Source organism: Lepidochelys olivacea, assembly GCF_965140295.1.
Source record: "Lepidochelys olivacea isolate rLepOli2 genome assembly, chromosome: 16".
Classification (NCBI taxonomy): Eukaryota; Metazoa; Chordata; order Testudines; family Cheloniidae; genus Lepidochelys; species Lepidochelys olivacea.
Genome location: NC_140426.1, coordinates 28267003 through 28293056, shown reverse-complemented (window position 1 = coordinate 28293056; position 26054 = coordinate 28267003). Strand labels below are relative to the sequence as shown.

The following is a 26054-nucleotide window of genomic DNA, read 5'->3' as shown; positions in this document are numbered from 1 at the left end:
TGGTGGGACCTGGGCTTTGGCAGGCTCAGGCTTCGGTCCCCTGTCCTGGGGTCATGAAATAATTTTTGTTGTCAGAAGGGGGTCGTGGTGCAATGGAGTTTGAGAACCCCTGATCTAGTGCAACCAAGGGTTTCATACCACACCTCTCACTGTACTGATTCCAGTCCAGTATCCATTATAACTAGTTTATAGTTTTGCTTGTGCTACTTACAGAATTTCATGATTATTTATTACATACTGCACCAATATTGGTAGTATTACATACTACCAATAATTAAATTTTTATTTTTATATAATTTCAGCAGATAAAATCTGTTTATTGTAAAGCTTTTTAATCTATTTAAATTTTCACCATTATGCATAATTATGGGTTTAAAGCATTTTTGGTTATCAATTTAAATATTCGCAGTTACAGGAAATTATGAGGGTCAGGCAATAATTATTTAATGTCAGTAGATGTTGAGATTCAAAAAGTTAAAGCTTTATAAACCACTAAAACACAAATTTTATATTTTTACTAGAGCTGTTGATTAATCACAGTTAACTTGTGATTAATATTTTTTAAATGGCGATTAAAAAATTGTGATTAATCGCAGTTTTAATTGCACTGTTAGATAGTAGGATAACAATTGAAATGTATGAAATATTTTGGATGTTTTTCTACATTTTCAGATATATTGATTTCAGTTAACAACATAGAATACAAAGTGTACAGTACTCACTTTATATTATTTTTATAACATATTTGCACTGTAAAAATCATAAACAAAAGAAATAGTATTTTTCAATTCACCTCATATAAGTACCATAGTGCAATCCCTTTATCGTGAAAGCGCAACTTACAAATGTAGATTTTTTTTGTTTGTTACATAACTGCACTCAAAAACAAAATAATGTAAAATTTTAGAGTCTACAAGTTCATTCAGTACTATTTCTTGTTCAGCCAATCGCTAAGAGAAACAAGTTTGTTTCCATTTACGGGAGACAATGCTGCCCGCTTCTTATTTACAATGTCACCTGAAAGTGAGAACAGATGTTCACATGGCACTTTTGTAGCTGGCATTGTAAGGTATTTACATGCCAGATATACTAAACATTCATATGCTCATTCATGCTTTGGCCATCATTCCAGAGGACATGCTTCCATGCTGATGACGCTTGTTAAAAAAATAATGCATTTATTAAATTTGTGACTGAACTCCTTGGGGGAGAATTGTATGTCTCCTGTTCTGTGTTTTACCTGCATTCTGCCATATATTTCATATTATAGCAGTCTCAGATGATGACTCAGCACGTTGTTCCCTTTAAGAACACTTTCACTGCAGATTTCAAGAAGGTACCAATGTGAGATTTCTAAAGATAGCTACAGTACTCAACCTGAGGTTTAAGAATCTGAAGTGCCTTCCAAAATCTGAGAGGAACAAGGTGTGGAGCATGCTTTCAGAAGTCTTAAAAGAGCAACACTCCAATGCAGAAACTACAGGACCCAAACCACCAAAAAAGAAAATCAACCTTCTGCTGGTGGCATCTGACTCAGATGATGAAAATGAACATGTGTTGGTCTGCGTTGCTTTGGATCGTTAGCAAGCAGAACCCATCATCAGCATGGACGCATGTCCTGTGGAATGGTGGTTGAAGCATGAAGGGACATATGAATCTTTATTGCATCTTGCACGTACATATCTTGCAACACCAGCTACAACAGTGCCATGCGAATGCCTGTTCTCACTTTCAGGTGACATTTTAAATAAAGTGGGCAGCATTATCTCCTGCAAATGTAAACAAACTTGTTGTCTGAGTGATTGGCTGAACAAGAAGTAGGGATTGAGTGAACTTGTAGGTTCTAAAGTTTTACATTGTTTTATTTTTTAATGCAGTTTTTTTTGTACATAATTCTACATTTGTAAGTTAAACTTTCATGATAAAGAGATTGTACTACAGTACGTGTATTAAGTGAATTGAAAAATACTATTTTATTTTTACAGTGCAAATATTTATAATAAAAATAAATATAAAAGGAACACTGTACACTTTGTATTCTGTGTTGTAATTGAAATCAATATATTTGAAAATGTGGAAAATATCCACAAATATTTATATAAATAGTATTCTATTATTTAACAACGCGATTAATCACGATTATTTTTTTTAATCACTTGACAGCCCTAATTTTTACGTGAGGCTGACAAAGTAAATAGCCTTAAATCAAAAGAGCATACCTGTATTTACTATTCATTCACTAGTCCATTTGTAAGAAGCCTAATTCAAAAGTCTAAATCACCAGATTTTGACTGTAGTAAGTTCTTGAGCAGCCATTTCTTACTTTGCCTGTCTGTAAATTTCAGTTATCATCTATGGGAATATATTTTCATATATATTTGTGGTTTGTGTGTATACCATGAAATAGACATTTACCTACATTTACCAATAAAAATCTAATCCTTCTAAACCTATTTATGGGCATTCAAGATACTGAATTTAGTTGCAAAGAATCAGTTGAGGGTTACAGTCTGAGAATTTCTGTTGACCATACTTTATCAAATTTTCCACTTTCTCCAGTGTCCATTTTCTCTCATTCCAATAATTCTCAGTTTCTTAATTGTAGCTGTGTTTTCCAGGGTATCGAAAACTGTTCAGCCATGCTTTATTGTCATATAGGAATTCATTAAACCTGGAACAACTGCCAAATTGGTCTCTCTTATGTTTTTCAATGCTAAGATTCCTGAGAGGGAAGATATGTGTGCTTATGGTCTTTCCAGCCTCCCAGTCATGGTGTGCAGTGTTGGGGTTTTTTGTTTGATGTTTTACAAAGTTTCATTTTAGAGCTGGCATTTTTAGCACTGCGTGGTGGCTCAGCCTATTTCTCCCTTGAATGCTGGTCCCTATGTGTATTCCACTGTTGGTGTACACGTGCTCCATGTGCCTGAGAGTGGAGATTTCTAGCAAGTAGCCTCCATTGCTCAATGCCTCTGCAGTTGCTTTCCTTGTGGTCCATACCGAAGATATAAGGGGCGGTGCAGACTGATGCCTCTCCAGTTCCTTTTTTACCATCACATGGCCTTAGCAGGAATTCTCCAGTGTCTAGAACTGGTCCTCGTAGGCATTCTTGTCTATAAATATTTAAAAGTTTTAAGTTAGTTATCATTAGATAAATAATTTTTAAGTTAGAATCTCCATCCTGAGAAATACTCTGTCAGTGAAGGACCTAGATTATGACCAGGCTCCCAGGCTTTAAGAATTGCCTTTTCTTCCCCCACTCCTTTTTGGTCAGCGACAACCCCCAGCACTGCCTCTACTTGAAGAAGCTTATTTCTCCACTCAGTGCAGTGTCTACTGCTCTTTTCTCAGACAAACGTGACAGGCGCAAGAACTCCAACTTCGGAAGCACCTAATGGAGCACACTGTGAGGGCTCAATCAGATCCAGACAAGGTGATCCATTCCTTCTTCCATTCCTTGTAGGCATTCTGCTTTCTCTTAATAATCTGTTTGAGATGCTTGTTCATCCATCTTGGTGTGCAACCCTTCCCTACAATGTTTTCCCCTTTGCTTGGGATACAGGATTCAGATAATTTTTGCAATTTTGATTTAAAGTAATTCCAAGCCACATTCAGATCCTTGAGTTCTTTAATCCAGTTCACTTCTGTAATTAATTCCCTAAATGTTTTAACGTTTGCCCTTTAATAATCAAAGACCTAGTTGCAGACCTATTTTTGTTTATACTTCCTTTTAGTTTAAACTGCGTTAACTCATGATCACTCAAACCAATGTTGGCCTAGTGGTATTTATTTCATTAAAAATATTAAAGAGGTTTCTATAAATATCCAAATAGGATCCTGGGAGTCTGTCCTCCAGCAGGGCTGCTGTACAGACCTCAGACAGGTTTCAGAGTAGCAGCCGTGTTAGTCTGTATCCGCAAAAAGAAAAGGAGGACTTGTGGCACCCTAGAGACTAACAAATTTATTTGAGCATAAGCTTTTGTGAGACACAGACACACAGCTGTATGAATAGGCTGGGGTGGTACAGCTGCGCCGGAGGAGCTTGCCAGCGTGGGGCTGCCCGTCAGCCCCATGTTCTGCTCCTCCTGTGTCTTTCTGGTACACAGTACTGGCTATAAACAGCTTACTGGTACAACATACCAGACTATAACGCTCTACTTGCATGATTGCTGCCCCATCTCATAGCATCCCTGGGAGTCTCTGTCACTATAGAAGAGTTCACTCTAACTCTGACTCAGACTATAGACATAATAGGAGTGACCTTCAACTCAGGACAAAAGCTTATTTTCCTTATGCACAGATTCCAAGCCCTGGGCAGACTGATAGATCGGGCTATGCACAATCCTTGGTCATTGGTCCAGATGCCATTTGCCAGATTCCACCTCCACTGCCTGCAGCCTTGGCTTCAAGCAGCCTATATACCAAACAAACACAGCATGAATTCTTAGGAACAACCCTCATCGAGATAAGGACCTCTCTGACCAGGTATAAGGAACTGGCACAAGTGTGCATGTGCATTCCTTTCCTATATTCCACACCCCATAGAACAATAATCTCAGATGCCTCTTTGTTAGGGTCAGGGGCTCACACAGATGGTTACATAGCATAGGGCATTTGGACGCCTTGGGAAACCAGGATATATGTAAACTTGCAGGAACTCAGGCAGTCTGAGAAGCATGCAGGGCATTCTTGCCATTAATCCATTCTCAAAATGTTCTTACAACATCAGACACTATGACAACTGTATTATACGTAAACAAATGGAGGAGCAAGATCTGTTCTCCTATGTGTAGAAGCGGTCACCTGGTGTATCTCCCAGGAACTCAGAATTCACTAGCAGACAGCCTCAGCAGGTACTTTGCCACTGACCACAAATAGGAATTGCACAGTTCAGGGATGAACAGCATCTTCGCTCAGTGGGAAACCCCTATCCAGGATCCATTTGCCTCTCAGACAAACTGGAAGTGCAGCATATACTGTTGTTCTTCAAGTGATTGCACATGTGCATTCCACTGTAGGTGTGTGCATACCCTGAGCACGGTCACCGGAAAATTTTCAGAGGTACCTGTTGAGATGGCTTGAGCACTCTCTGGTGCTGCACGTGCTGGTAGAAAGTATCCAGCCGAACCTGTGCCCCCTCCATTCCTCCTTACCGCCCGGACAGGTTCATAGAATATCAGGGTTGGAAGGGACCTCAGAAGGTCATCTAGTCCAACCCCCTGCTCAAAGCAGGACCAATCCCCAATTTTTGCCCCAGCTCCCTAAATGGCCCCCTCAAGGATTGAACTCACAACCCTGGGTTTAGCAGGCCAATGCTCAAACTATCCTTCCCCCAGGTTGCTGGAACTGTTCTCCTCGCTTTGGCAAATTTTCTCAGTGGTCTTCCTTTTCCTATAATTGTATATAGTTTGGTTAGTTGTAAATAGTTTTTAGTCAGTTTAGTGTAATTGGTGTATCTCAGTTAGGTGGTGGAGTTTGGTCCGTTATGCAGTGCTGAGGCATGCCTCGGTCACAAGGCTTCAAGCCCTGTACTTCCTTCAACTAGGCTATGTCCCTGAGCGACCCGCAATCTAGATGCCTGAAGTGCTTGGGAGAGGTTCACGTTGGGGACTGCTGCCAGATTTGCAGGGACTTTCAGCCTCACATGAAGAAGGCCAGAGTGAAGTATTTACTCTTGGAGGAGGCACTGAGACCTTTCTCTGAGCCGAGTCAGTTGGACTCAGCACTAAGTACATCAGTTTTGGTAAGGGCTCTGCCGTGCAAGAGTCCTGGCACTGTTCACCATCACTAGAGCCAAGGAAAAGGGACAAGAAGCAGCCAAATGAGGTGGGAGAATCTCTGGCACCAAAGATGGCCAGGCATTGGGATCAGAGTTGAGTGCGACCTAAGCCATGCCACTCCTCTGCCTCAGTATCGCAGCGGCCAGCACCACTGACCTCCAGCTCTTATGAAACATCATTGACTCTGGTACTGGATGAGCTTTCTACTTTGGGAATGCAGCGTGGTACTAGTGCTATTGCGGCGCCCTCCACATTGGAGGCATTTGTCGCTGCCAGAGACCAGCTATCGCTGGCTCTACTAGTATCTCTGGCAGTACAGGAGTTGTCAGTATTGGTGCTGGCAGGCAAGAGGGAACCTGTTGTTCCCAGTTACTGTCTGCTATGAGGCCCAGCAGTACTGTCTAAGGGGAAACCAACAATGCTGGCCTTGACACAGGCTTCCCCACCTTGGCACTGGTCTGCAGCACCAGTGGGAACCGCACCTCCATGGTCACCAGATAGATACTCATCATATTCTGAGTTGGAGGTTGGGTCGTACTCCTCCTGTCCCATGAGTCACTCCCACCACTCTCCCAGACACTCCTACCCTGCTATGGACCCAGGCACACGGTGCTATCAAGTACTTATCCTAGAGGTCACTGGGCACCTATGCTGATGCAGTGGCCCTTTTGAAATCCATAGGTTTCCCCCAATTCAGAATTCCTATTCAAGACACTCCTATTTGTGCCTCTGAAAGAAGAACATCATTGCCTCATTGGGCAACACCTGATCTGGACTCCATGCCAAATTTCAGGAACCGGTTCTGTGGGATCCTGCTGATGCAGAAAGGAAGGGTATTCTCAGTTAGTGCTGGCCTCCTCCTCCTCCCCTGACAAAGTTGTCAGGAGTGAGCATGTCACCTCACCAAGAGTTGTTGAAGAGGATGGCCTTAAATTTAAGCATACGGGTGGAGGTAGTGAAGGAGTCCTCCCATAATCTAACATTTTAGCCATGGCGGGCTCATCAAAAGTAGTCCTGCCTCTTAATGAGGCCATTAGGAACCCTGTTAAATCCCTGTGGCACACCCCCACTTCCCTTCCACCTACATCAAAAAGAGCTGAGCAAAAATACTTTTTGCCTGTCCAAGGTTATGAGTTCTTGTACACTCATCCCCCGCCGCCACCCGAGATCTCTGGTGGTATCTACTGCCAATGAAAGAGAAAGGTAGGGTCATCAAGATGCAACACCTAAAGCAAAGGACTCCAAGAAATTGGATTTATTTGGTAGAAAGTTTTATTCTACTTGTGGGGTTGCAGCTTGGGATCACAAATCAGCAGGTACTGCTGGGCAGATATGACTTCAACATGTGGGACTCTATGCAGAAGTTCAAGAGCTTGCTCCCCCAAGAGGCCAGGCAAGAGTTCTCCTTGCTGGTGGATGAGGGGAAATCAGTAGCAAGGGCTTCCTTGCAAGCTGCCCTGGATTCGGTGGCCAAGTCCATGGCTTCAGCAGTGGCCGTGTGCAGGAGTTCAAGACTACAGTCTTCTGGTCTCCCACAGGAAGTCCAAGAAATTCTTCAGGACCTACCTATAGAGGGAGGATCGCTCTTTTTGGATCAGACTGACATGAAAGAGATCTCAGAGGAAAAAGAGCAGAGTTTTAGGTATAGGTCACCACTTGTTTCTACCTCAACATCAATGCCGCTCCTCCCCCGACATCCAGGGGATTCTAAGCAGGCATTTTGATGGGCCACTGGAGGACATCATACCAGTTTCTGATGCAGGATCCTATTTCCCCTTTATTTGTGGACGTCCTGTCCCACTTCATCAGTGCATGGTCCCATTTCACCATGGACCATTGGGTGTTGAGCATGGTGGAAGTGGGATATACCGTCCAGTTTATTTCTACCCCTTCTTCCCATCTTCATTCCCCATCCTCCTTCAGGGACCCCTCTCAAGACCAACTTCTAGCCTAGGAGGTTCAATCTCTCCTTTGTGTGGGAGCCGTAGAAGAGGTTTCACCGAATTTAAGAGAGAAGAGGTTTTACTCCTGTGATTTCCTAATCCCAAAAGCCAAGGAGGGTCTCAGACCTATTCTAGATCTGCGCCAACCTCAAGAAATTAAAATTCCACATGGTCTCCCTGGCTTCCATTATTCCCTCCCTGGATCCATGGGACTGGCCGCCCTTGATTTAAGAGATGTCCACTTTCATATATCGATTTACCAAAGCCACAGAAGATTCCTCAGCTTCATAGTGAGCCACATGCGCTACGAATCTGCAGTACTCCTGTTCAGTCTGTTGGAGGCTCCATTGTGGCTGGCCTCAGTGTACTCGCCAAACCACCACCATCTGGACTCTGGACTCATGGTACCTTCTCAGATTCCCACCTCCCTCAACTGGTGGCTGGAGCCTCTTGCTCTTTGTGTAGGTGTTCCCTTTTTACAGCCTCAATCTTTGATGTCCCTGGTCTCAGATGCATCAGCCCTAGGCTGGGAAGCTCACCTGGAGCCCTCAGGACTCAAGACCTTTGGTCTCCAGAAGAGCTCTCACTTCACACCATTGTCAGAGAACTCAGGGCAGTTCACCAGGCCTGTCAGATGTTCCTGCCTCAAGTTACGGGGAAGAACCAGTTGGTTCTTACAGACAACACTACAGCCATGTTTTATCTCAACAGGCAGGGAAGGGCTCACTCTTCGCCCTGTGTCAGGAAGCAATTCAGCTATGGGAATTTTGCATAGCCCACTCAGTCCACCTCGGGGCCTCTCACCTTCTGGGAGTACAGAATGGGTTGGCAGATCACCTCAGCCAGTCTTTCTCCAGTCACCAGGAGTGATTCCTTCTTCTGGATATTGTGAGGGAAGTTTTCCATCAGTGGGGGACTCCCCAGACAGACCTGTTTGCAACCTGGTACAACAGGAAGTGTCACCAGTTCTGCTCCCTGCGAGGCTATAGCCCAGGATCTCTCACGGATGCCTTCCTGCTGCCATGGACAAGTCACCTGTACTACGCTTTCCCCCCCATTCTGCTCATGCACAAGTACTATTAAAGATCAAGAGGGACCAGGCCCAGGTCATTCTGATAGCCCTAGCATGGCCCCGTCAACGTTGGTTTACCACCCTGCTAGGCCTCTCTGTGATGGCTCCAATCCTGCTACCTTTACACCTGGACCTGATCTCTCAGGACCATGGTCAGCTACTCCACCCAAACCACAGCTCCCTTCACCTGATGGCCTAGAATCTCCATGGCTAAATCCAGGAAAGCAGGCTTATTTGCAGCAGGTGCATCATGACCTATTAGTAGTTGGAAGCCCTCCACTAGGGCTACTTAGGAAATACTTGAGTATTTATTACACCTGAAGCAGCAAGGCTTAGCTATATCCTCAGTTAAGGAGATATCTTTCACCAATATTGTCTTTCCACTCTTTCCACACATATTCTCTTCCCATTACGCCATCACTCAACAGCCCAGGGACGATGTTGCAGTCAGCATGTCCACAAACTCCAATCCTACCACCTATGCAACTGCTTGGGGGAGTCACCTACAATGGAATGCATATGCGCAGTCATTCAAAGAAGAAAAAATGGTTATTAACGTTCGTAATTGTCATTCTTTAAGATGTGTTGCATGTGTCCATTCTATGACCTACCGCCTTTGAATAATAGAATATCAGGGTTGGAAGGGATTCAGGAGGTCATCTAGTCCAACCCCCTGCTCAAAGCAGGACCAATCCCCAACTAAATCATCCCAGGCAGGGCTTTATCAAGCCTGATATTAAAAACCTTTCAAAGGAAGGAGATTCCACCACCTCCCTAGGTAACGCATTTCAGTGTTTCACCACCCTCCTAGTGAAAAAGTTATTCCGAATATCCAACCGAAACCTCCCCCACTGCAACTTGAGACCATTACTCCTCATTCTGTCATCTGCTACCACTGAGAACAGTCTAGATCCATTCTTTTTGGAACCCCCTTTCAGGTAGTTGAAAGCAGCTATCAAATCCCCCCTCATTCTTCTCTTCCGCAGACTAAACAATCCCAGTTCCCTCAGCCTCTCCTCATAAGTCATGTGTTCCAGTCCCCTGATCATTTTTGTTGCCCTCCGCTGGACACTGTCCAATTTTTCTACATCCTCCTTGTAGTGTGGGGCCCAAAACTGGACACAGTACTCCAGATGAGGCCTCACCAATGTCGAATAGAGGGGAACGATTACGTCCCTCGATCTGCTCGCTATGCCCCTACTTATACATCCCAAAATGCCATTGGCCTTCTTGGCAACCAGGGCACACTGCTGACTCATATCCAGCTTCTCGTCCACTGTCACCCCTAGGTCCTTTTCCGCAGAACTGCTGCCTAGCCATTCGGTCCCTAGTCTGTAGCTGTGCATTGGGTTCTTCTGTCCTAAGTGCAGGACCCTGCACTTATCCTTATTGAACCTCAACAGATTTCTTTTGGCCCAATCCTCCAATTTGTCTAGGTCCCTCTGTATCCTATCCCTACCCTCCAGCTTATCTACCACTCCTCCCAGTTTAGTGTCATCTGAAAGCTTGCTAAGGATGCAATCCACGCCATCCTCCAGATCATTAATTAAGGTATTGAACAAAACTGGCCCCGGGACTGACCCTTGGGGCACTCCACTTGATACCAGCTGCCAACTTGACATGGAGCCATTGATCACTACCCATTGAGCCCGACAATCTAGCCAGCTTTCTATCCACGTTATAGTCCATTCATCCAGCCCATACTTCTTTAACTTGCTGGCAAGAATACTGTGGGAGACCGTGTCAAAAGCTTTGCTAAAGTCAAGGAATAACACGTCCACTGCTTTCCCCTCATACACAGAGCCAGTTATCTCGTCATAGAAGGCAATTAGATTAGTCAGGCATGACTTGCCCTTGGTGAATCCATGCTGACTGTTCCTGATCACTTTCCTCTCCTCTAAGTGCTTCAGAATTGATTCCTTGAGGACCTGCTCCATGATTTTTCCAGGGACTGAGGTGAGGCTGACCTATCTGTAGTTCCCCAGATCCTCCTCCTTCCCTTTTTTAAAGATTGGCACGACATTAGCCTTTTTCCAGTCATCTGGGACCTCTCCCTATCGCCATGAGTTTTCAAAGATAATGGACAATGGCTCTGCAAATCACATCTGCCAACTCCTTTAGCACTCTCGGATACAGCGCATCCGGTCCCATGGACTTGTGCTTGTTCAGCTTTTCTAAATAGTCCTGAACCACTTTTCTCTCCACAGAGGGCTGGTCACCTCCTCCCCATACTGTGCTGCCCAGTGCAGTAGTCTGGGAGCTGATCTTGTTCGTGAAGACAGAGGCAAAGAAAGCATTGAGTACATTAGCTTTTCCCACATCCTCTGTCACTAGGTTGCCTCCCTCATTCACTAAGGGGCCCACACTTTCCTTGACTTTCTTCTTGTTACTAACATATCTGAAGAAACCTTTCTTGTTACTCTTAATATCTCTTGCTGCAACTCCTGGTGTGATTTGGCCTTCCTGATTTCACTCCTGCATGTCTGAACAATATTTTTGTACTCCTCCCTGGTCATTTGTCCAATCTTCCACTTCTTATAAGCCTCATCTGGAGTACTGTGTCCAGTTTTGGGCCCCACACTACAAGAAGAGAGTGAAAAAATTGGAAAGCGTCCAGCAGAGGGCAACAAAAATGATTGGGGGACTGGAACACATGACTTATGAGGAGAGGCTGAGGGAACTGGGATTGTTTAGTCTGCGGAAGAGAAGAATGAGGGGGGATTTGATAGCTGCTTTCAACTCCCTGAAAGGGGGTTCCAAAGAGGATGGATCTAGACTGTTCTCAGTGGTAGCAGATGACAGAATGAGGAGTAATGGTCTCAAATTGTAGTGGGAGAGGTTTCGGTTGGATATTCGGAAAATCTTTTTCACTAGGAGGGTGGTGAAGCACTGGAATGCATTACCTAGGGAGGTGGTGGAATCTCCATCCTTAGAAGCTTTTAAGACCCGGCTTGACAAAGCCCTGCCTGGGATGATTTAGTTGGGGATTGGTCCTGCTTTGAGCAGGGGGTTGGACTAGATGACCTCCTGAGGTCCCTTCCAACCCTGATATTCTATGATTCTTTTTTGTGTTTAAGATCAGCAAGGATTTCACTGTTAAGCCGAGCTGGTCGCCTGCTGTATTTACTATTCTTTCTACACATCGGGATCGTTTGTCCCTGTAACCTCAATAAGGATTCTTTAAAATACAGCCAGCTCTCCTGGACTCCTTTCCTCCTCATATTATTCTCCCAGGGGATCTTGCCCATTAGTTCCCCGAGGGAGTCAAAGTCTGCTTTTCTGAAGTCCAGGGTCTGTATTCTGCTGCTCTCCTTTCTTCCTTGTGTCAGGATCCTGAACTCGACCATCTCATGGACACTGCCTCCCAGGTTCCCGTCCACTTTTGCTTCCCCTACTAATTCTTCCCAGTTTATGAGCACCAGGTCAAGAAAAGCTCTGCCCCGAGTTGGTTCTTCCAGCACTTGCACCAGGAAATTGTCCCCTACACTTTCCAGAAACTTCCCGGATTGTCTGTGCATTACTGTATTGCTCTCCCAGCAGATATCAGGATGATTGAAGTCTCCCATGAGAACCAGGGCCTGCGATCTTGTAACTTCCATTAGTTGCCGGAAGAAAGCCTTGTCCACCTCATCCCCCTGGTCCGGTGGTCTATAGCAGACTCCCACCAGGACGTCACCCTTGTTGCTCAGACTTCTACACTTAATCCAGAGACTCTCAGGTTTTTCTGCAGTTTCATACCGGAGCTTTGAGCAGTCATACTGCTCCCTTACATACAGTGAAACTCCCACACCTTTTCTGCCCTGCCTGTCCTTCCTGAACAGTTTATATCCATCCATGACAGTATTCTAGTCATGTGAGTTATCCCACCAAGTCTCTGTTATTCCAATCACATCATAATTCCTTGACTTTGCGAGGACTTCCAGTTCACCCTGCTTGTTTCCCAGGCTTCTTGTATTTGTGTATAGGCACTTGAGATAACTCGCTGATCGTCCCTCTTTCTCAGTATGAGGCAGGAGGCCCCCCCCCACACCCGCGCTGTCCTGCTCGTGCTTCCTCCCGGTATCCCATTTCCCCGCATACCTCAGGGCTTTGGTCTCCTTCCCCTGGTGAACCTAGTTTAAAGCCCTCCTCACTAGGTTAGCCAGCCTGCTTGAGAAGATGCTCTTCCCTCTCTTCGTGCCTGCTTGCAAAGATGCTCTTCCCTCTCTACATCAGAGCTATCCAAAAAAGGAGGACCTGAGGGGGTGCAGGGTCAGCTGGGGGCTTTATACTGGTGCTGTGAGCGTGCGGCATCGGAGGGTGCTCGAGCCACCCCCAACAGGTACCACTGAGGGAAAATTTTCTGGTGACTGTGCTTGGGATGTGCATACACCTACAACACATCTCAAACAACAACAGTTACGAAGGTTAGTAACTGTTTTTTCTAGGGAAGTTCAAAGCCATTCTCCAACAGCGCTGTTTTCCTTCTTCCTTGGACAGACCACCTAAACTAAGCATTTCCACCCGTCCCACCGCTTCCTTGAGTATTACAGAAGTCTTGATGTGATAGAGCACGAGTCATTTTCATCATGCCCAGATGGACCAGGAGGTTCTAGTTTCCAGTTCTCCTGCATGTGTCAGCCTGACCACTAGTCAGCGTTAATTGTTTTCCAGACCTTTTGGCTCAAGAAAAAGGCAAGATCAGACATCCCAACCCGGAATTCTTCATCTCACAGGTTGGTATTTGGATGGGCATTGGATCTAGAATGTTCCTGTTCCCAGAATGTGCAAGCCATCCTTATTAATAGTAGAATGGACTCTGTGATAAATGAAGGGGAGGGAGTAGCTCCCTTTTATGGACACCCAGCCAACCAGTCAGCTATAAAGTCACTCTTGTTGGCTGTTGTCTGCTTGCTTAATCTGTAAAGGGTTAAAAAGTATCCCTGGCTAGGTTAAAGAAAGGGAGTGGACACCTGACCAAAAGAGACAATGGGAGGGCTAGAACTTTTTAAAATTGGGGAAAAAAACTTCCCTTTCTCGTTGTTGTTCTCCAGTGACGGGGGACAGAGCAGGACAGGGCTGAAGTTATGCTGTAAAGAGCTTTAAAACCAGGTATGAAAAAGCATCAACCCTACCTCATCAATCATACCTCAACCCTACTTATGTGAAACCCCCAATATGTCAGTAATCAGGGAATGTCTAGGAAGATGCAATTAGGGTTATTTCTTTTAGTTCTTATTGGCTTGTGGACTCCTCTGTACTAACCCCAGGTGCTTTTGTTTCGCTAGTAACCTTTAAGCTAAACCTCAAGAGAGCTATCTTGATGCTTAATTTTTGTAATTGCTTTTTTTAAAAATCTAGCAAAAGCCTAAATTCCAGATGTAATTTCTTTCTTTTTGTTTTTAATACAATTTACCTTTTTTAAGAACAGGATTGGATTTTTGGTGTCCTAAGAGGTTTGTGCATATGTTGTTTAATTAGTTGGGGGCAACAGCTAATTTCCTTTGTTTTCTTTCTCAGCTCTTCCGCAGAGGGAGGGGTGAAAGGGCTTGAGGGTACCCCACAGGAACGAATTCCCAAGTGAGCCTTCCTGGTTTCCAAGGGTTGTTTTTTTTGTTTGTTTGTTTTTTGTTGGGGTTTTTTGCACTTGGCTGGTGGTGGCATCTACCCATCCAAGGTCAGAGAGAAACTGTGACCTTGGGATTTTAATACCAGTCTTGAGTGGCCAGTATTAATTTTTAGAATCCTTATGGGTCCCCACCTTCTGCACTCAAAGTGCCAGAGTGGGGAATCAGCCTTAACAGACTCCATGAGAAAATGTTGTCTTGTCAATTGGAAGCGTTTCTCTATCTGGGCCCAGCAGCTCTATTGAGTCTCCTGAGTCAGCAGGTATCCCTGATATCCCACATTACCTTCTTATGCTCAAGAAGTTTGGCCTTTCCCTTAGCTTCATACAGGTTCACCTAGCAGCAATCAGCACATCACCCTTCATCAGACAGCTGTGCTGCCTTATTCACCCCATCACCTCCAAGTTTTTAAAGGGTTTTAATTAGAACTTCCCCACGAGTAATAAAACCAACCCCTCAATGAGATCTTAATTTAGTGCTTCCAACAGTCACTGTGCCACCCTTCCAACTCGATGCTTTACCAATCTATGAAGATTCCCTATCTTGCTGCTATCAGCTCAGCCAGACAAATAAGTGAGCTAGGAGCCCTGATGGCAGACCCTCCTTATACTACATTTCATAAAGACAAGATCTCACTACAACTACACTTGAAATTCACCCTTAAATCAGTTTAGGAATTTCACAAAAACCAGAATATGCACTTACTTGTGTTCTTTCTGAAGGCCCACACATCCATCAAAATAAGGAAACTTCATCTCTGTTATGTGAGACAAGCTGTAGCCTTTTACCTACAGAGAACTGAACAAATCAGTCACCTAGGCTGTTTCTGGCCACAGCAGAACAAGTCCAAGGACAAGCTTTTTCCTCTCAGAGGATCTCTGGCTGCATCCTACTTTGTTATTTACTGTCTTATCGCACACAGGATATGGGCTTACTCTAAAAGAACACAGGCAGCCTCAGCACCATCATTCCAACAAGTACCTCTGTTTGACATTTGCAAGGTGGTGATGTAGAGTTCCAGGCACACATTCATGAGACATTATGTCTTGGGTCAAGCCTCCTCTGCTGACACATCCTTTGGGATAGCGGTTCTGCAAGCAGCCATCCCAGCTGCATCCTTGCATCTTCCTTTTCTCTGAGTACTGCTTGTCAGTCACTCACAGTGGAATACACACAGAGACCAGCACTCAAAGAAACAAGGGAATTAAGTAGTCTTCATTACTGGAGTTCTTCAAGATGTGTGGTCCCTATCTGTATTCCACTACCTACCCTCATTCCCCTCTACTTCGGATCCTCTCTGATCTGCAGTAAGAGGAACTGGAGAGGGGTCAGTCCGCATCATCCTTTATGCCCTCAGTCTGGAACACGAGGGGAACAACTACGTAGGCGGAGACAGACACTACTTGCTAGAAATCTCCAGTCTCCGACACATCAGCGCACAGTGGAATACAGATAGGAACTACAGATCTTGAAGAATCTACAGATCTCCAGTTATAAAGGGTAAGTAACTTCCCTTTTTTAAACATCTGTGTTTCCAGATAAGGTCTGTTACTGCATTATGATGTTACTATAGAAAATATTGATTGGAAAACTAATTGAATCCCTTACTAAGAGTGGATTTACAATGAATGTCAAATAAAGGCATAGATACAGACGGCTACACTTGAAAAGGACAGATTTTGTTCTGAGCTGCAGGAGTGCATCTCCACTAACTCTGGGATAAAGTGTTGCATTTTTCTCAAAAGCAGTTTGTAATAACCTCAGTATCCAGTCTGCCCACTACCCTTACCCATTATCATTGCAGGTTAATTTTGTTGCAGCTATTGATGTATATGAAGATGGTGATGCTGGTCTACTGTTGTGTTATAACTGTAAGTGCTGTTTTATTTGATCCAGGCAATAGCAAAGAAAGTTTAAAAACATTAATATATCAGTCTGCTTGTATCAATTCTGTTTGTCTGTGGGATATGATTCTACATATTGCTAAGTTAGCAGTTTTTCAATATAATTTTCATTATTGTTTTATGACAAGCTGTGCAGAATGTAGAAACATCAGCTACCTGCTTCTATTTTCAGGGGTTCAAATGAAATTCTCCAATTTTGGAGAACCACCTCTGGAGTTAATTGCTCACTAAAATGTCAGCTCTGAGGTATCCATTATTATAATTGCCTTTCTTTCTTATATGACCCCATTACCAGAGTGTTTGAGCCCCTCACAATCTTTAATGAATCATCCAATGATTAGGACTCTGGCTTGAAACTTTGATGCAATTCCTTGCTCCAGCACAGACTTCCTGTGTAACCTTGGACAAAACAATTAGGTCCCAACTTTTCATCAGTATTTAGACATTGCTGTGCTCTGCACTGCAATGCCTACCTGATTTAGGAGACTGTGTCATTTTCAAAAAGGTTTCAGGCACTTACGAGCCTAATCCTGTTGATAGTCAATGGAATTTAGGCTCATAACTACCAAAATTCCTTTTGAAAATGAGACTTAGGATCTTAAATTAGGTAGGCACTGCAACACTGAGTGCAGCAATGCTTAAATACCTTTAAGATATTGGGCCTTAGTCTCTATGCCCAGATCACCATCTGTAATGAATGTCATAGCATTTCTTGACGGCACAGAGAAGTTGTGAGGATAAATATATTAAAAATTGTGAGGTGCTCAAACATTACAGTAATGAAGTCCATATAAGTACCTGTTGATACAAAAGGCTAGACATGTGAGGAAGTAGTGGCATCCTTTCAGACAAAATTCAAGAGTTCAATCCGAGTAAATAAAAAGAATGGGGAATTGTAAGCTGGTTTTCAGTTTTACTAGAATCCCTGTTGTGTGAACTACTCATAGAAAGACGGTGACTTTCTTGATTTCAGCTTTGACTTTGCAGATGTACTGATAATCTTTAAGTATATTATTCCTGGCTTTTATAATTCATAATTGAAAGAAATCCTGCAACTAGGGAAATAGATGGTGATTCATAGTTCACATTGGATGATCACTGTAATAATAATGTTCTTTGAGTAATCAATGAATCCAGATTTAAAAAGCCAGTCAGTGGAGTCCAGCCTCCCTTACTGGCTGACCTATGCTTTTATTCTTTCCTTTTTGCCTTTTAGTATTGGAAAATTGCCAGTTTTATGATTAGAAGTAGGTGATGTAGAAGCACTTGCTGATGGAAGAACATGCAGTGCATGAAAACCATGAATTTGATAGAATTTGAGCCATTGTAAAAATAACACCCCAGTTCCTGAGAGACTGGGTGCACAAGTCATTTGATTAATAAAACCTCTGTCTAATATCCCCCAGGCCTCATAGGGAAGTTTCTCTTCTCTGTACATTTCAGTCTTTGGGGAGTGTGAACTTTGCTAATGTATGACTGCATAAAGGGTGTTTCATGCTGGCCAACAGATACTGTGCCATTGACGTCAACTTCAGAACGTTTCTTGCCCATGTCTCTAGCCACAGAAAAGTAATGGAGGATCAGGGAAGCAAGCAAACACATGATTTCATAAAATATTAATGAATTGTAAAATAAATTATAAATAGCTTTGACATCAAAGTAGACACTTAAAATCAGATTTTACCACAGATGAGACACAATATATTATATATTCTATATTACCTCTGTTTTTCTCCCTTTAAAAATTGTAGTCAGTAAATTCATGTTCTTATGGTTTTAACAGCTGTGCAGGAAGATATAATCCAATTTTCTAAGCCATTTTATTTAATGTCAGTTTGTGTCATTTTCTGTGTGAGGTAACAGATGTTTTTTGTTACAGATGTCTGCTACTACAGAAAGGTATGCCCCTATAATGGGGTTTCTCCTTTGGTCCAGACATCAGCATCAGACTTCCACTTTAGTTGGAACCAGGTTCCTTATGCTATTGGTAAGAAAAGGCTGTGGTAATCTAGTAGGATGGTTTAACATTTTCATTTGGTTTGGAATTGTACTTGGCCCCTACTGGAGCAGCAGTGGGTATTACAGAAATGCAGCCATGTCACACTCAGTTCTAGGGCTGTGCCAGTTCACCTAGATTTTTGCATTTGATAGTTTAGAAATGCTATTCTATATCTATTTGGCAGATTCTTTCCGTGCAAAAACAAAATTCTGAAATCATTGGCTTCTTTTTCTTGTTCTCCTCAGCCCGTTCATTTCCTCCTGCTCTATTTGAGAGATTCCATCTACATCCTACTAAATGTGGAGAGTCAGGTAGTCATACAGGCTTTATGCAGCTGGACACCCATCAGCATTTAGAGGCTGTTTAAAAACTTCTAAAATATTTACACTAGAGAGTGGAGATGCTAGAGAAATTCAGATTTTCAGGAAACTTCTAGAATCTTTTAAAAACTCTAGGTGCTTTTGTAAAACATCTGATACAAATATATGTTCATAATTTTTCTCACTAATAGCAGCCCTTGTTCCCTTGCAGTTTGTGCTTTCCCTTATATCCTGGCCTTCACTACTGATTCCATAGAGATACGATTAGTGGTGAATGGGAACCTAGTCCACACAGCTGTGGTGCCTGAACTTCAACTTGTTGCATCAAGGGTAAGACATAGGAAAATCCTGTTGGGCCCCTGTGTGAGGTCTCATTACAATGTGTATGTGCAGTTCCTGGTAACACAGACTTCTGGGTGTGCAAGCATAGAATGGAGATAGTCCCCTTCAGAACAGTCTATTAAAATCACAAAAATAGTTGATCCTATATGAGCAAGTTAGGCTGCAGATTATATATGTAATTTGAAACTGTATACTTAGATGTATGATCTTAAAGAAGCACAGGACTGCTCATTTCATTGACTGCAGTGACCATATATATTCCTTATTTGAGTATAAATCTCAAATCCAAGTGCAGCACTATCATTTATATTACCATTGCTTACCCAGAGATGCTCCTTTTCAAATGTCTTTCCCAGTTTCTTTCATTTTACATAGTTAGGAATACCCCTTTCTCTTTTCCACTTGACATTCCTCTGACTGAACACAGGGTAAAGGGGTTTGGTGAGTCACCAGATGTGAGTGCATGGAGTAAGTGCAAATAGGCCAACTTCATCCTTGCGTAATTCCATGACTTCAAGGATGAAGATGGCTTAGTATGTTTTGTGCTTAGCCCTTATATATGCACCTGGAAAAAGGAGGGAGAATTCTCTATTTGTAATAAGGAACAGTGATAGTAAAGGAAAGATTAGGCTACATTTTCTAACTTCATATGAACACAAGTTGCTTATTGAGCCAAACCCTTGGACTCTGGTCCAGTTCCTCAGTTTTATTTGAGGAGCACACAGCATACGTGGGAGGGTAGGAGTGTGCCAATATGGCTTGGTGCTGTTTTTGACCTTCTCCTATTCCTGGAGCCATTTGGGCTGGTCACCTTTGTCCTTCAGGCTACTCTAATGTGCACTGATTGCCAACAGGGCCAAGGGGCCCAGTCAGGAGTTGACAGCTCTCCAGAAAGCCCAGGCCATACCACCTTCTCTAACTGCGAGTAGAGGCATCATGTAGGAGCTGGCTGCTCTGCCAACTGTATACCACCAGAGGATTCTTGGATGTCCGCTCCAGATATCTTTAAGGCCTTTCCATTGTCAAATCAGCATACAATGGCTGCACCATGTAAAGGACAACTCTTTGGGCACGTCTCAATGATAAACTGGGAAGTCTTGCTGTGCTAACAATGTGTTCTTTGTCATTTCAGTCAGATATTTATTTTAAAGCTACTGCAACAGTAAGTGGATCATCCAATAGCAGTTTGAAGGAAACCAGTTCAAACAGTTCTCCTCAGACACCAACAGCTCATGAAATGCCAGAATTCCCTTCTTCCTCAGCAGAAGGTAAAGTATTGTTGGGGCTGGTTGTGTGATGGCTTTGAATTGCTCTGGCAGTTATCACATTTCCAATACCTCTGGGCTTTTGGTTTGGTGAATTTGGAGGTGGTGAAAGATTTTGGATTGACAACGCTTGGGGCTGAAGACCGAAATTTTCTGTTTATTCATAGAAGTGGCTGTGCAAGCTTGCTCTACTTCACCTCCTGCCAATATCCCTCAGCACTGCTCTGGAGGGACCTTTCCTAAGAGGAGGAGGAGGAAAAGAATCCATTTTCAATGGCCTGCTGAATCTTTGACAACTGTTTTTCAGGGATAAGACTGCAAACAAAGATGCCAATTATGACGGGAAGTTCAGAAAAGAGAGAGTTGCCTACTAAGAACTTAACTGAGACACCCTCCCAACACCCAGCTCTTTTCACCATGGGAGTATTACAGTTCCTTTATAGAATGAAAATAGTAATTAGGCAGCCCCAGCCCCAGCCCCAAAGAGCTTGCAATATCATTTTAGATATGACACGATCAGTGGAGTAACAAACAATAGGGGGGATAAATATGAAATGACAAGGGCCCAATAACAAGATCACACACTGTACACCAGTGGTTCTTAACTAGGGTAACAATTACCCCTGGGGGTACGCAGAGGTCTTCCAGAGGATACATCAACTCATCTAGATATTTGACTAGCTTTACAACAGGCTATGTAAAAAGCACTAGCAAGGTCAGTACAAACTAAAATTTCGTACAGACAGTGACTTGGTTATACTACTCTATGTATTATACACTGAAATGTAATTACAATATTTATATCACAGTTGATTTATTTTATAATTATATGGTAAAATGAGAAAGTAAGCAATTTTTCAGTAATAGTGTATCGTGACACTTTTGTGTTTTTATGTATGATTTTTGTAAGCAAGTAGTTTTTAAGTGAGGTGAAACTTGGGACAACAAATCAGGCTTTTGAAAGAGGTACAGTAGTCCTGGAAAGGTTGAGAGCCACTGCTGTACACCTCTCTAGCTCAGTTAAATATGCTACTGCTGCTGTATAGCTGTGATAGGAAAAAAAAACAGGGAAAGTAATAATTTTAGTTCTTCAAGTGCTTGCTTACGTCCATTCCATGTTAGGTGTGTGTGCTCACCACGTATACCAGTGCCACAAGTTTTTCCCTCAGTGGTATTTGTGGGGGACTGGGTCTGGTGCCTGCTGGAGTGGCGCACATATGCCGCGATATAAGGGGCGCCACCAGCTCCCGCCACCCTCAGTTCCTTCCTTCTTACAACCAGTGATGGTGCTAGTACATTTCTTTGCTTCAGCAAACCTTTTCTTCCATAGAACTGTTCATAAGAACAGCATAAGAACATAACGATGGCCATACTGGCTCAGACCAAAGGTCCATCCAGCCCAGTATCCTGTCTACTGACAATGGCCAATGCCAGGTGCCCCAGAGGGAGTGAACCTAGTGATCTCTCTCTTGCCATCCATCTCCACCCTCTGACAAACAGAGGCTAGGAACACCATTCCTTACCTATCCTGGCTAATAGCCATCAATGGACTTAACCTCCATGAATTTATCCAGTTCTCTTTTAAACCCTGTTATAGTCTTAGCCTTCACAACCTCCTCAGGCAAGGAGTTCTACAGGTTGACTGTGCGCTGAGTGGAGAAGAACTTCCTTTTATTTGTTTTAAACCTGCTACCCATTAATTTCATTTGATGGCCCCTATTTTTTATATTATGGGAACAAGTAAATAATGTTTCCTTATTCACTTTTTCCACACCACTCATGATTTTATATACCTCTATCATATCCCCCCCCTTAGTCTCCGCTTTTCCAAGTTGAAAAGTCCTAGCCTCTTTAATCTCTCCTCATATGGGACCCATTCCAAACCCCTAATCATTTTAGTTGCCCTTTTCTGAACCTTTTCTAATGCCAGTATATCTTTTTTGAGATGAGGGTACCACATCTGTACGCAGTATTCAAGATGCGGGCGTACCATGGATTTATATAAGGGCAATAAGATATTCTCCATCATATTCTCTATCCCTTTTTTAATGATTCCTAACATCCCGTTTGCTTTTTTGACTGCCACTGCACACTGTGTGGATGTCTTCAGAGAACTATCCACGATGACTCCAAGATCTTTCTCCTGATTAGTTGTAGCTAAATTAGCCCCCATCATATTGTATGTACAATTGTGGTTATTTTTTCCAGTGTGCATTACTTTACATTTATCCACAATAAATTTAATTTGCCATTTTGTTGCCCACTCACTTAGTTTTGTGAGATCTTTTTGAAGTTCTTCACAGTCTGCTTTGGTTTTAACTATCTTGAGCAGTTTGGTATCATCTGCAAACTTTGCCACCTTGCTGTTTACCCCTTTCTCCAGATCATTTGTGAATAGGTTGAATAGGATTGGTCCTAGGACTGACCCTTGGGGAACACCACTAGTTACCCCTCTCCATTCTGAACATTTACTATTTATTCCTACCCTTTGTTCCCTGTCTTTTAACCAGTTCTCAATCCATGAAAGGTTCTTCCCTCTTATCCCAAGACAACTTAATTTACATAAGAGCCTTTGGTGAGGGGCCTTGTCAAAGGCTTTCTGGAAATCTAAGTACACTGTGCCCACGGGATCCCCCTTGTCCACATGTTTGTTGACCCCCTCAAAGAACTCTAATAGATTAGTAAGACATGATCTCCCTTTACAGAAACCATGTTGACTTTTGCACAACAATTTATGTTCTACGTGTCTGACAATTTTATTCTTTGCTATTGTTTCAACTAATTTGCCCAACTGATGTTAGACATACCAGTCTGTAATTGCCAGGATCACCTCTAGAGCCCTTCTTAAATATTGGCGTTACATTAGCTATCTTCCAGTCATTGCGTACAGTAGCTGATTTAAAGGACAGGTTACAAACCATAGTTAATAGTTCCGCAATTTCACATTTGAGTTCTTTCAGAACTCTTGGGTGAATGCCATCTGGTCCTGGTGACTTGTTACTGTTAAGTTTCTCAATTAATTCCAAAACCACATCTAGTGTCACTTCAATCTGTGGTAATTCCTCAGATTTGTCACCTACAAAAGACGGCTCAGGTTTGGGAATCTCCCTAACATCCTCAGCCGTGAAAGCTGAAGCAAAGAATTCATTTAGTTTCTCCGCAATGACTTTATCATCTTTAAGTGCTCCTTTTGTATCTTGATCGTCCAGGGGCTCCACTGGTTGTTTGGCAGGCTTCCTGCTTCTGATGTACTTAAAAAACATTTTGTTATTATCTTCTGAGTTTTTGGCTAGCTGTTCTTCAAACTCCTTTTTCACTTTTCTTATTACATTTTTACATTTAATTTTGCAGTGTTTATGCGCCTTTCTATTTACCTCACTAGGTTTGTTGCAAACCTTTCTATTGTACATAGTTATATCAACTAGTATTAGTTCCCTTAGTGTGTTTAGTTAGTTTTAGTTGTCCCAAATGGGACTTAGGCTCGGGACGGAGCTTACCCTGCTCCCTGGGTTTTAAGAACCGCGACCGCTGTAAGAAACCCATTCCGGTCAGTGACCCCCACACCAGTTGTTTAAGGTGTTTGGGAGAATTTCACATCAGTGACAGGTGTCAAATATGCAAAAGCTTTAAGCCTCGCACTAAGAAAGAGCGGGACATTTGACTTAAAGTGCTCTTTATGGAGTTGGCACTGACATCAGCACCGGAACAGCTGAGATCGGACTCCGCACCCAGCACCGTGGCGTCAGTGCAGAGCAGCCCGCGGGTGCCATCATCAGACAGATGACCATCCACCTCCCCAGCACCAACCAGTAAAAGGAGGAAGACCGGGAGAAGTCAGTCTCCTGCTCGCAAGGGCAAGGAGAGGGCAGGAGGCGAGTCTAGACCCAACGAACAGCAGCTCATCGACTCCAAGTGGGAGGTGCCTTCAGTTGAGCAGGTTAGCCCATCCCGGGATGTGCTGGCCACCCCGGACAGCAGTATGGGAGTCCAGCACCTGGTGATGCCGTTAACTGTTAACCCCAGAGGCCCTGTAGGCGGCGTAGAATATCTTGTCCCACCCAGTGCCACCCACACCGGCGACGGCAGCTCCCAAATCAAGAGGTAAGCCTGCCCTTGGACCTCCCCCTCAGTCCCCATCAATGCTGTACCGCTCGCCACTTCAGGGAGCGTCCCACCAGTGCTTGCCCACGCAGAGCCACCATGCTTTGGACATAGGGCTATATACCAATTGGAGCCTGGGAACTCAACGCGGTGGATCATCTCCTGCATACACATCCCACTCGGAGTGTGGCGGTGGACACAGCCAGGACCAAGACGCCTGGTCTGCCTTGGTGCGGTCCCAGTCTCCGGAACATGGCCCTCCATCCCTGGGCTCAGAGTCGGACCAAGAAACCCTACAGGTGGGGCAAGGTCCTCCACTGGTGACACCAGTTCTCCCTGCGGCACTGTCAGCACTACCGTGGCCACAGGGTCAGTGGCCCATGCTGTGGCACCCTTAGAACCTGTGGGGGTTCACGCAGCTACCCCAAAGGTACAAGTCAGTGTTGGGAGTCTCTGACAAGCCCTCTGCCACGGTCTCCTGCCCACCTGAGACTAAGGCCGCCATGCCTGGGACCCCCCCCGTGTCCAACAGATGGGGGAAGAAGGCCATGCCGATCAGGTCACAGAGGTGGTGACTCTTGCTGCACCTACATCCTCTTTCTCATCACCCGATGAGGCCATCATGGGACCCCCGTCTACAGTCCCCCAGGACGATGCCACAGCTCATCAGGAGCTTTTGAGGAGGGTAACCTCAAACTTGGGGCTAGAAACCAAGGAGCCCTCAGACACTCTCTTCAACATCCTCAGCTCCGCAGCAACTGCTGGAGTCGTGCTGCCAGTACATTAGGGGGAGGCCAAGATTACCAAGGCCTCTGGCAGACCCCTGCATCAATACCCCCAGTTTCCAAGTGGGTGGAGTGCAAGTACCATGTGCTCACTAAAGGGTATGAATACCTGTATACCCATCCTTCCCCAAACTTGCTAATAGTGTCCGCTGTCAATCAGCGGGAAAGACAGGGACAAACGGAGGCTGTTCCCAAAAATAAGGAGGCGAAAAAGTTGGACGTTTTTGGGGGAGAGGTTTATTCATCATTGAGCCTACAGCTGAGGGTAGCAAATCATCAGGCTCTAAGGAGCCGTTACGATTTTAATATTTGGTAGTTGATGGCCAAATTTGTTGACTCCCTCCTAGAGGACCCCAGGAAGGAATCCCAGGCCATCTGGAAGAGGGGCAGGGAGTGGCAAAGGCAGCACTTGCAGGTGGCTTCGGACATGGCTGACTGCAGTATGGACCATGCCCTCAGCCATAACCATGAGGAGGGCAGCATGGCTGTAGTCCTCGGGCCTATGAGTGGAGGTCCAACAGTCCATCCAGAACCTCCTTTTCAATGGCCAAGTTCTGTTTGTGGAGAAAACCGACGATAAGCTGCACGGGTTAAAGGACTTGTGCACCACACTCAAGACCCAGTGCCTCTACCTGGAGCAGCAAAGAAAGCATTTTAAGCAGGAGCCTTTCCAGAAGAAGGGCAAGGGCTACCAACACCATCAGGGCCAACAGCCCTCTATCTTGACACAGGCCAGCTTTTCGCCCTCCCAGCAGGGGTCGAAACGGGCATTTTGAGGATGCGTCCAAGGACGACATTCCAGCCACTGTCCTGGATCCTGCCCCCTTCTGTTTCTCCAATCAACTTTTTCATTTTTCCTCCCAGCCTGGGTGTCTATAACATCAGACCATTGGGTCTTCAATACTGTGGTGCAGGGCTATACCCTCCAGTTTGTTTCTAT

At 44.1% G+C, this 26054-nt stretch overlaps 1 protein-coding gene across 3 annotated transcripts in view; it reads left to right on the top strand.

Annotated features, from left to right (window-relative positions):
• The window catches only part of GARNL3 (GTPase activating Rap/RanGAP domain like 3), a 203210-nt gene that overhangs the window by 159232 nt on the left and 17924 nt on the right, over positions 1 to 26054 (top strand). For 2 of the 3 annotated variants that reach the window (XM_084649927.1, XM_084649928.1), the window contains 4 exons: positions 16203 to 16269; positions 18182 to 18289; positions 18833 to 18951; positions 20096 to 20231. In XM_084649927.1, coding sequence (XP_084506053.1) covers positions 16203 to 16269; positions 18182 to 18289; positions 18833 to 18951; positions 20096 to 20231 — 430 coding nt within the window. Of the gene's footprint in view, positions 1 to 3348; positions 3431 to 13445; positions 13508 to 16202; positions 16270 to 18181; positions 18290 to 18832; positions 18952 to 20095; positions 20232 to 26054 lie in introns of all 3 variants that reach the window. The other variant, XM_084649926.1, reaches the window with a different exon arrangement.